This window comes from Limanda limanda, chromosome 8 (genome assembly GCF_963576545.1).
Source record: "Limanda limanda chromosome 8, fLimLim1.1, whole genome shotgun sequence".
Lineage (NCBI taxonomy): Eukaryota > Metazoa > Chordata > Actinopteri > Pleuronectiformes > Pleuronectidae > Limanda > Limanda limanda.
In genome coordinates, this window is record NC_083643.1 from 13,342,092 (window position 1) to 13,354,279 (window position 12,188).

The 12,188-nt window shown below is 41.9% G+C and overlaps 1 protein-coding gene across 1 annotated transcript in view; it reads left to right on the forward strand.

Annotated features, from left to right (window-relative positions):
* LOC133009143 (beta-1,4-N-acetylgalactosaminyltransferase 3-like) overlaps positions 1 to 12,188 on the forward strand; it is a 31,524-nt gene that overhangs the window by 4,294 nt on the left and 15,042 nt on the right. The window contains exons 3-6 of the mRNA XM_061076552.1: positions 10,628 to 10,740; positions 11,246 to 11,341; positions 11,707 to 11,797; positions 11,900 to 12,000. Coding sequence (XP_060932535.1) covers positions 10,628 to 10,740; positions 11,246 to 11,341; positions 11,707 to 11,797; positions 11,900 to 12,000 — 401 coding nt within the window. The remainder of the gene's footprint in view (positions 1 to 10,627; positions 10,741 to 11,245; positions 11,342 to 11,706; positions 11,798 to 11,899; positions 12,001 to 12,188) is intronic.

Genomic DNA, 12,188 nt, shown 5'->3' on the forward strand with positions numbered 1-12,188 from the left:
CCAAATATCGCAATACTATTGAATCGTCACATTTTTGCCAATTCCCACCCCTAGAATAGATGACATAGCTGTGGAAACTTCACACTGGACTTCAAGCAACTTGGATTCTGTGCCTCTCCACTCCTCCTCCAGACTCTGGGACCTCATGAAATTGGCTTTCATCTGAAAAGAGGACTTTGGACCACTGAGCAACAGTCCAGTCCTTTTTCTCCTTAGCCCAGGTAACACGCTTCTGACGTCGTCTCTGGTTCAGGAGTGGCTTGACACAAGGAATGCGACAACTTGTAGCCCATGTCCTGGATACGTCTGTGCGTTGTGGCTCTTGATGCACTGACTCCAGCCTCAGTCCACTACTTGTGAATCTCCCCCAAATTCTTGAATGGCCGTTGCTTCACCATCCTCTCAAGGCTGTGGTTATCCCTGTTGCTTGTACACGTTATTCTACCACACTTTTTCCTTCCACTCAACTTTATATGAATATGCTTGGATACAGCACTCTGTGAACAGCCAGCGTCTTTAGTAGGGATGAGCGAGTACAGCATTATCTGTATCTGTATCTGTTAACCATATGAATTATCCGTACTCGGAGTGGGCGGGGCATAACCCGGAAGTGGGTGTGATTTAACCCGGAAGTGGGCTGGTTCAACATAACTTTCTTTTTTAACTTTGAAATTTTTTTATGATTTTTTTATTTTTATTTTTTGAAAATTTATTTCCACACCAGGTGTGTGTGTGTGTGTGAGATGCGAGGGACGTTCATTGTCTCCCGGAGAAACGAACACTCCGTGTTCCCAGCACAGAAAGACGCGAACCACATTCGTCCACAAGTCATACAGACTGGTCCTGTTATTTTCACTTGACACTAACACCTAAAGTCCAGTGCAGTGTAATTGTTTGCCGTGATAATTAAATGCCAGTGTGATAATAAATGACAATTTCAAACCATACAAACTGTCATGTTGTACTGTATTTAATAGAGGTTTACTTTACTGTAAAGTAAGTGTAAATGTAAAGTGAAAACAACAAAACCAGTCACCATGACCCGTGAACAAATACAATTCACGTCCTTCCATACCAAAAACACAGAGCGTTCACTTCTCCGGGAGACAGTGAACGTCCCTCGCATCTGCAGCGCTCCTCTACTGAGCCAATGCAGGTCCCTGAAAATTTTTCCAAAGACTCGTACCCGAAGACCCAGTCGGGAAATGAACGAATCATTTCTGCTTCCTTGACTGAGCCTATGGAACAGTCCCGATGCGCAGTGAACCTGAGTGACTGAGAGACAGAGAGCTGTTCTGTGAGTGAGAGAGCAGAGCCGTGTGTGACGGGAGGAGCGCTGTGACGCTGTGTGAGGATTTTCATTCAGTCCGAGCACAGATAATGACTCTGATTACTCGTATAATAATCGTACTCATAAAAGTGCTTTATCCGTACCGGATACTCGTTTCAGCCGAGTATCCGGCTCATCTCTAGTCTTTAGCTAACCCTCCTTGTGGAGGGTGTGAATCAGTGTTCAAATTACGTGGGAGCCAGAGGGAGCTGAGCTCCCATAGAGTGAGGACTAGCTCCCATGAAAAGAACGAAGTCAAAAATCTGAGGGGGTCTCTCATATCTGAAGTAGGGGTGCAACGATTAGTCAACATCGTCTACAAAAATCGATGATAAAAATAGTCGAATTTACTTGGTTACGTCATAGCGCGTGTTTCTTGTGCCGTGCAGCTGAACTAAAAGTTGTTTTTACCGGAGGTGCTGATGGAAGTAGCTGAGGAGTGAGCCATCTCGCTTCTTTCCTATCTCTGAAAGCCGCGCATGTGCAATAGCGACAGAACATGGACCAATGGTGGCATCCGTTCCATCGCCTACCAGGAAGTAAAAAGTTCGGGAGAACTTCACTCTTAACATGGCCCGACAGAAAAACTACCTTCAGTATCTGTGCGGCGGACCTGCTCTCCATGGAAGCAGGACACGCGCATGTGAGGAGGAGTCACGTGTGACATCGTAACGGAGACGATGCGGACTCGCCTCCGTCAGATGTTATATATAAACGTATATACCTGTGCGCAGGATTCTAGCATCCATTACAAAAATATGGTTTAAACTTTTTTTTTAACGAGTTTAAAAGCGAAATGTTATCCTATTGCCCGACAAACGTCTTTTTTTTAATCACAATTATTTAGTCCGAAGAAGACTGTAGTTTGGTTGGTGGATTTTTATATTAATGTTATTTTCACTGTCATTTTTGTTAACATGAAAAAATGGATTCTTGATTTTAAATTAAAATAAATTTTTTTTGTCCTTGGTTTTAAATGGAAAAAAGCAGGATTTTTCTTTTCTTTTCTTTTGTGTCAACAGTACCCTTATATGCAGCAAAGTTTATTAAAAGACATTTTTTATTAATGAAGTATTGACCTTTATTGTCTTTATTTTCAGTCATCACATGCCTCGAACAACCTCAATCAAAATTTAAAAGCTGTTTGCTAAATAAGAGCAATTGAGAATTTGTGTCATTCATAATCCGATTAGTCGATTAATCGTTTCAATAATCGGTGACTAATCGACTATCAGAATAGTCGTTAGATGCAGCCCTGATCTGAAGGTGTCTGCCATGTGACATTGTAATTTAATGTTAAATAACGGTCATTAGCCATCCCTGTGTGTTCTCTTACCATTAAGACGTTAAATTAAAACAGGATACCTACCTGACGCCCATGAACGCAGCATGACTGCACTTCACCACCACACCACTAGGCTGGAGCAAATCGCATAGTAGATACGAACAATTTGACAGGTCATAAAGTCAGAAGAAGAAGTTGTGTGCTTTTAGCTTGACATGCTTTTGCGATAAATACATCTAAAAGAAACATCACGGTCAGTTATGCCACTGAAAAAAAGGCCACCGGCCCCAAATTCATATTCGGCCCTGACAAGTTTCGGGTTTACAGCCAAAAAAACAAAAAATAGTAGAAGATTTAGGATCAGAAAATATGGGTTTCCTTTCCGATTTGGCAGTAATGAAATGAAATATATATGGACTATTACAATCAATAATATATTGAAATCAATTAAATAAAATCAATTTCTGTACAAAAATGTCTCTGTCTGTTGTGTGCGTGCGTCAAGTTATATACAGCCTATGCCTACCGTGCGCAAAAGCGCTGCTAGCGCCTTGGCTATTTAATTGTATAGCCTTGGTAGGCTATGTGCGCGGTGCGCCAACTTTTTTATGAGATAGAGACCCCCTTAGAGACAAAAAGATCATTCGAACCCTGGTGTGAATGACTGTCTTCTGGACAACTGTCAAGTCAGCAGTCTTCCCCATGACTGTGTAGCCTACTGAACCAGCCTTAGAGACCATTTAAAGGCTCAGGAAAGCTTTGCAGGTGTTTTTAGTTAATAAGCTGATGAGAATGGGACATCATGAGTCTACAATATTGAACTTTTTCACAATATTCTAATTTTCTGAGATACGGAATTTTGGGTTTTCATTAGCTGTAAGCCATAATCATCATCTAACACTTACTACTAGTTGCAGTTAAGTAGGTTTACAGGACCAGTTCCTAGGTTCGTTGGAGCAGTAAAATAGTTAAACAATGGAAATATAAATATAATGAACACACCACAGACCAAAGAATTAGTTGAAATGCCGGCTTGTTTTATATAAGAATAGAAAAGTGAGTAGTTTTAGATAGAACAACAAATAGATACCATATAACACATTTACAATACAACTAACATAACACACATGTTACATACAAATCTTCGATATGAATTAATTTCAAGTTCAATCCTTTTCGTTTAGGAAAAGAAAAGATTTACCGTTTCCTATTTTTGGTTTTATTAATTCTATTTTGACTTCTGTTTAAATTGGCTTTTAAACTGTAACTTAATATTATTGTTTAGATTCTATTTGAGTTAACTGTTATATCACTACAACAGAATTATAACAAGTTCTATTAAGTTCTCAATTTGTCTTGAATCAGGCCTATTTAAACATCTAGTTTTATTTTCCTATGTTATACCTCAGCTAAACCAGTGAGTTGCAGAATAGCATTAGCACAGCACATCCATATGCTTAACCAACACAGGGAAAATAATATGCATGCAATGCAATACATCAATATCAAGCATCACATTCAAATGTCAAAAGAACACATTCTAAACATACTGCGAATGTAATGGTGTTAATCCAGTTCAGTGTGTAGTAACTGACTTGTTAACAGTTCAGACGGATCTTTCTTACGACCACGTTGTGCAGTTCGTATATTCCACTTGAGGTAGAAACAGTCTGTAGATCTGAGATGTATGTCAGCTGGACTGGATGGATGCTCGTGAAGAAAAACAGGTGCTCTCCTCCGATGGAAACAGGACTCCGTTCAGGGTGGTTACATCGCTGGGAAGCTCGCCATCTATTCCTCTGCATGCATGGAGCTAGGACGTTAGCTTGGATGCTGCCACTTGGATGCTCAGCTCCACGTGCTCTCTCAGTAACTCTCAGTAACTTTTCAAATGTTAAACAAAACCACAGTCCACCGACGTGGACAGAATACAACTCAAAACACTTTCAGAAATAAAATAAAAGTTTACCACAACACAAATCCAGTCTTTTTAGTTACTTTAGCTCACTGGTTGCAAACTAGAGTCTTTTCTCTTTTCTCTCTCTCTTCCACCTGCCGTTCACCGGTGCAGGAAGACTACCTTGGTTCTGATTGGCTCTTGCAACTGTGCTTTCTTAAAGCAACAGTGCACTTTATATAACTTTCAAAACTAATAATATGCAGAACTATTGTATTACTTTTGATATTCATTTTAATCTGTTAAACATTTTAATCAGATTAAATCATGGATTTTATAACTAATATAACCTAACTCAGGTAACTTTTAATACTATTTATTCAACTATTTATTCACTTATTTAGTGTTGTACTAAATCATGTTTCTTTTAACCTGGGTTACACACTCCCCTCTTAAATCTATGCAAGTCCCTTTGCATACAGACTATACTATCTCGGGTTCAGGTAAGGGCGTTAAACTCGGCTCTACCAGGGAATTAGTGATAGCTGTACTCAGACCTTGAAATAATGTTTGAACAATGGTCACTAAAGGGTTCCCAAATTGAAGATATGTGAATCTTTTTGGTGGTTCTCTTTGTCTTACAGATCTTCTCACTGTATTCTGTGTTTCACCTTCATCTCTATTATCTCTCTATTATTCTCCTTCGTTGATCTCCGTTTCATTTTGATGTGTGATTTCAATGTTATCCACAGGTTTGTCTGGTGAGTCAGGTAAGTTCAGCTTTTCAGGTTGGTCGGTTATAGGTACGGGTTCCACTTCAGGTGAGCATTCTCTCTCTGGTAAGGATGGACTCCTAGGAGGGATTTCATCAGATTCCTTTGGAACACTGTCGGAGACTTCTGCAGTATCCGAACAGGTAGGCTCAACAGAAGAACTGTATTGCTCCCTGAGAGGCATAGTCACATGGTATTCATGAGTGGAACTTGAGAATCTTGAGACTGGATCATGGAGAGAATAAGTCATCATCTTCTTCTGAATCTAACTCTCCCTCATCAGGGACAGGTTGTGGATGCTGTCGTGTACATGGCCTTTGGGGTTTTCTTGGCACGGTGGGAGGTTCCACTTCAGACACTGGTAAGAAACCGCAAGGCAGCAGGAGATCTCTGTGCAGTGTTCTAAGGGAACACTCTTGATAATCTGGTTTGACGGTGTAAACGGGAAGGTCTCCTTTCCGGTTAACAACGACATGCACAGTTGCTTCCCACTTGTCGGCCAACTTGTGTTTTCCTCTTAGGCTCACATTTCTGACTAGAACACGATCACCCATGTCTAAGGTGGATTCAGTGACACGTCTGTCAAACCTGACTTTGTTTCTTTCTGCAGCTTTAGCAGCATTTTTAAAAGCAAGCTGGTAACTTTCTTGAAGGTGGGCTTTCTAGGCACGCACATATTGGGAGTGAGACTTATTATCGCTATGGCTCAATGGGACATCAAAGGCAAGATCAATAGGCAAGCGAGGCTGCCGCCCCAAATATAAGCTCATACGGCGTGAACCCGGTTGTTTCGTGTTTGGTGCAATTATAGGCATGCACTAATGGCCTAACAAAGTCTCACCAGTGAGTTTTGTCTTGAGCTTTTAGTGTACCAAGCATACTTAGGAGTGTCCTATTAAATCTTTCAACAGGGTTTCCCCTAGGATGATATGGCGTTGTCCTAATTTTACGGATCCCTGCTAAATCACATAGCTCTTTGATTGTCTTAGACTCAAAGTCTCGGCCTTGGTCCCTGTGCAGTTTTTCAGGAAAACCGTAGTGGACCATGAAGTTTTCCCACAGGCATTTTGCTACAGTTCGAGCCTTCTGATTAGGAGTGGGAACTGCTACAGCATACTTAGTGAAGTAATCTGTGATCACAAGCACATCTTGTGTATTACTCCGGTCAGGTTCTATGGATAAAAAGTCCATACAGACTAATTAAGAGGTCTAGTTGCTTGAATGCTTACCAGAGGAGCTGCTTTCTCTGGCGGTGTTTTACGAAAGACACAGCGGCTGCATCTCTTTATCTTTCTCTCTATGTCAGTAGCCATTCTTGGCCAAAAGAATCTTGCTCGGGTGAGGTCAAGAGTGCGGTCGAAGCCCAAGTGACCCATGTCATCGTGAAGACTTGACATCACTATACCTCTGAACTTTTCTAGTAAGACTATCTGGTATTGAGTTCTTTCCCCAACTTGCCTCTTCCTGTAGAGGATGTTGTTCTTTAACTCAAGCTTGTTCAACTCTAGTAGGAAGATGGGAAGGTCTGGCAACTCTTTATTTACAGCTGGAGGAGGGCTTTCCCCAGTCTCCACCAGACGGATGATTTCACAGATGGCAGGATCGTCTCTCTGTTGTAGTTTCAACGTTGTAGTTTTTCAGTGGAAATGAATGGAAATCCATCACAGTTCTCAAAGCTGTCAGAAATAGCTTCAGCAGACATGGCAAGAGATACTATAAGGGGACTGATTTGATCATTACTGTTGGCATCTGCAGGAGGGCAGACTAGATGTTTCTCACAGATGGCGCTAACAGTCTTACAGGAGATATGAGTGAATTCGTCAGACTCAGGTAGGTGTCAGTGGATGAACTGGCTTATCCGCTCTTCCTTTTTCAGTGAGACTAGATCATTCACAACGTCGCGAGAGGCCATCAGCATCAAGATTGTGCTTCCCTGCTCGGTACTGAAGCTGGAATCTGAAGGTGGAGAGGGCAGACAGCCAACGGTAGCTCGTTGCATCCAACTTCGCTGTGGTGAGCAGGTAAGTTAGTGGGTTACTGTCTGTGACCACTGTAAATGAAGTTAAATTCGAGTTTGTGAGCGGGATAGCGTGATTCACTTCTGGACAGTCCACGGCTGGCATAGGCTATAACACGCATTGCTCCTTCCTGCTCCTGATAGAGTGCTGCCCCTAGTCCAGTTGTGCTTGCATCTGTATGTAATACAAATGGCAGCTTCGGGTTAGCAAACCCCAATACGGGAGCAGTAGTGAGCCTATCAATGATGGTTTCAAAGGCTTGTTGACAGCTGCCTGTCCACCGGTTCCCAAAAAGCTCTTTTGGCTTGTAGTACAGGCCATTACTCTCTTTAGATCTGTCACTTTTGCGGAGTGGAGGATAACCGACTGTGAGGTCATTTAACGGCTTCACTATTTTGGAATAGTTTTGAATAAACCGCCTGTAATATCCAGCAAATCCTAAAAATGAACGTAGCTCTTTAAGGTTTTTAGGTCTGGGCCATGTCTTTAAGGCCTCAATCTTTTGGGGGTCTGTCTCAACACCATGTTGCGACACAATGTGCCCTAAGTATTTCACTGACGTCTGGAAAAATTTACATTTCTCCACGGACAGTTTTAGGCCATACTCTTTTAAACGATGAAGTACATGGAGAAGGCGGGTTTCATGTTCTTCAAAGGTTTCTGAAAAGATTATTAGATCGTCTAAGAACACTAAGACTTCTTTTAGGTTGATATCACCCATACACTTCTCCATCAACCTCTGGAATGTACTGGGCGCGTTAGTTATGCCTTGGGGCATCCTATTAAACTCCCAGAACCCCAATGGACAAACGAAAGCAGTTTTTGGTTTGTCAGCCTCCTCAACCTCGATCTGATAATAACCTGACTTGAGGTCCAGGACGGAGAATCACTTTGAGCCTGTAAGCGCAGAGAAAGTCTCTTCCAGATTTGGGAGAGCGTAGGCATCCTTGATAGTCTGCAGGTTCAGTTTCCGGTAATCAATACAAAGTCGTACGTCTCCATTTTTCTTTCTAACCACCACTATTGGTGAGGAGAATGGTGACTCTGACTCCTGAATTACTCCTGCCTCACTTAGCTCCTGCAGGTGTCTCCACACTGCATAGAGTTCTTGTGGACGTATGGGTCGAGATCGATGCTTAAAGGGGGTTTGGTCACTTAACTTGATTTGGTGTTTAACTTTATCTGTTCGACCGAAGTCTGAGTCGTGAAGAGCAAATACTTCTGGCATAGCACCTAACTTTTGCTCTATTCTCTCCCTCCATTCAGCTGAAAGGGGAGAACCATCAAAGTTGAATTTCAGCTTCACGTCTTCAGGAGACTTTGGTGGACTATCTGCACCAAAGTCTCACTAGCTGCATTGGGTTGCCCTTGGTTACCTGGCACCACTCTCTGCAAAGCATGTATTTCAGCTATGACACTCTTTGCTGGAATGATAATGTCATTCTTACTTTCGTTGCGTAACACCACTGGTACTTTCTTAGATGGCGTGTCGGGAAAACTGATTAAACAGCTGGTAACTAACATGCCTCCAGGTAAAGAAGACGACACAGGTGGTTCAATAACAATCCACCGGTCAGGGACTTTATCTTTTACATGCACCAATCCCTCTATCACACAGCTTTGTCCAGCAGGTACGACTGTAGGATCTTTCCCTGACAACCTCACTAACCCTAGGCTGCTATTTTCTTTTTGCTTATTTCTCTGCTGCATCACTTTCATTACAACTCTAGTACAACCATAGGATAGAGCTTGCAGGTTTGTGTTTTTACTAGAGCAGTTGTCATAAACTAAGTCCAAAGTATTTGTGCCTATCAACAGTGTTGACTGTGCGCTAGACTGCATGTTTGGAACGACTAAAGCAAGGGTAGGCACAGTGATCTCAGAGCCAAAGCAGCTCTTGGGGAAGGTAATATCTACTTCTATAAAGCCTGAATAGGGTACGGCTTGACCATTTGCAGCTTCTACTTCTAACAGCTCATTCAAAGGGTGGATCTTTAAGTTTGAGAGGTTGCTCTCATGGAAAGACTGTGACACTGTCGTCACTTGAGATCCGGTGTCAAGAAGGCAGTTACACGTTTGTCTACTTATGAGCACTTGAGCTGTGTACTTAGCTCCGATCAAACCTCTTGGTATTTTCATATTGCTAAGTTTTGGAACGCGAAAACTTTTCCTTTCTATTATGTTCAGTGTCAGAGTTGGGACTGCGGTCACTGTCTTCAGCTCTCATTTGTCCCACAATGAGGGCTGATTTTAGTTTAAAGGCTGGAAAGAAGCTTAGCCATTTTGACTGTCGTATCGGGACTGTTTCTCTTTTAGTTGTGTCTTCTTTGCAGCTACTAATGCTGTATTTGGCTCATTACAACAAGCAGTGGCAATATGCCCGTCCTCGCCACACTGAAAGCAATACCAATCCATTACCAACCAAACCGATCACAAGCGTTGCCCATGCGCTTAAAAAAATAAATCGTTTAAAATAAATAAAACCTTATAATTTGAGACAGAAGATGTTTGGTAGAGCAGATAGCTGCAGAGATTCTTTGTAACATGAAAATGTCACTCAATGGCGTTTTCAAAAATGACCTCCAAAAAATGTGCGTAAAAGTGCGTTGTCTGCTCTAGGTGCCTAGAGCACGCAGGAGGACATCACGTACAAATCTGGCTAATAAGTGTTTTTGTGTTACAGCACATCGACACACGCATCAGCCCTTTCGCGCAAAGGTTTGAATCTCATTGTTTTTCCAAGATGTCATAACCATCGAAACCTTCTGAGTGTATGGCTCCTCTTTTCACAAGATATTTGTCTCCTTTTTATTCACTCACACGGTATAAATTTAGCAAATTTGTGTGTATATATATTAATATGCAAATAAAGCATCAATTACATTTCTTTGTCATACGGGTTTAATAACAACATCTTAGGGGTCATTGCCAATTTAAAAAAAACTATATATATATCAGCCGTTAAAATGTTTACTCTCTAATATCAGTATCGGCATTGGCCTCCAAAAATAGATATAGGTTTCCTGTATCAATCATCAAGTTACATTAATGACCCATGTGATGGTGGCCAGTTGTAGTGTTTGTTACTTGGTTACAAGAATTTGTCATTCATTTACATACAGCACCAGGATTGCCCATCTGTGTACAGTCGTTGCATATTTGCCTGTCCCCCTTGCATTGCTCTGATTTGTTTTCCCTCACTTCCTCAGGCCTAAAAACGTACAGTGTCCGCAACATCTGGAGGAAATCCATTTCTGACAACTGGGTAAGGATAAAGAAGCAGTATTAGAAAATATGGTGACGGTAGAGTGTGTGTTTGTGCAGAGGAGCTAAGGAAAAGTGAATTAAATGTGCGGGTTTTGCAGGACCAACCAAACAACCTGGAGGATTCAGCTGCATGGACAACCAGCAATACTCCACAACCCTGGAAAACAAAAGTGTGTGTGCATGTGTGTGTGTACAGCCTACATGTTCTTAAATACTCATCTCTTTTGAAGTCACACTAAGCTGTTTGGGTTAATGTGACCCCGTGCACTTTCCTTTATGTTCATGGGTCCCATACATCCTGGAAAACCTTGACATTTATGCATGGCTGCTGAAACCTCCATTATACTGTGGAGGAAGTAGAAACATAAACCGACTATTCAAACCATAACAAGTTCATGACCAGATAATCAGGTTTAAGGGTAAGGGTAAGGACAGAAGTGCTGGCAAGGGTATGGGTAAGGACATAAGTGCTGGTTTCATCTGTCAAGCAGGTCCTTAAAGTCCTTACAGGACACTTGAAACCAGCATCTTATCTCACTTTATCACCAGGTGGTAGCTAAATGAGTTTACAGCTGTTGATTTTAGATTTTACACACTGAGGCCAGATAGTTATCTGATCCAGGTAGACTCATCCCAGTGTGTTTAGAACTTCCTCTCTCTCCTCTCTTCCTGCAGTATAAGGGACGGGCCAATCTGCATGCGTTTGAGGACTGGTGCGGCAAATCTATAGCTGAGCTCCGCAAGAACCCGCACTACCCGTTGTATCCTCACGTGAGTCAGAGCCTGACCTTAGGACCCAACACTGCATTAAATATGTTCAGTTAATCATTACCTCAGCCAGGGAGGGTGTGTCTGTGCCCATGTCCATTGGTTTGTTTGTTCTTCAGCAGGATTATGCTGAAATATCTCAGCAACAATCAGATGGATCACTATGAAATGTCATTAATTCATGATCCCCAGAGCATTAATCCTGACCTAAGTGATTCTCTTTTCTTCTTCAGTGTCACAGTGAGGTGTTTTTACACAGAGGTGCATTCTACATCCACATGTTAGACCCTCATGTCCCTGGACTGAAGATGTTGTCCCCCCTTGAGTAAACATGGTGGCTGATTCTATGTGTTTCCTCACTCTTTCAGTCCAGAAGTACAGTACTGAAGCTGGCCGTCATTCCTAAGTGGACTAACTATGGACTCAGGATATTTGGCTATCTGCATCCATATACTGACGGTACCTCACTAGTCCCGTCTTGTTACCATGCTTACACTTCATACATCTCCTATAATATCTCTGTCTGAATCCTTATAACCCCTTGTTTCCTTTGTCTCTCAGGAGAGTTTGTTTTTGCTTTGAGCTCTCAAGACAACTCTGAGTTGTGGCTAAGCACAGACGACTCCCCCCTCAATTTGGAGTTACTGGGATGGGTTGGAAAGGTATTCATCTCAGTCATCTTCTTAAGCAGCAGAGGAACATTTCCACATTTGTGTCACTGACAGTTACATGGACATAATAATTCTGGCTATTGATCTTATTTTTAACTCGTGATTTTCACATGAGTTGCTCATAGAATATTCATCATTAATTTTCATGACATGTTCAATCCAGATTCCATCATACTATA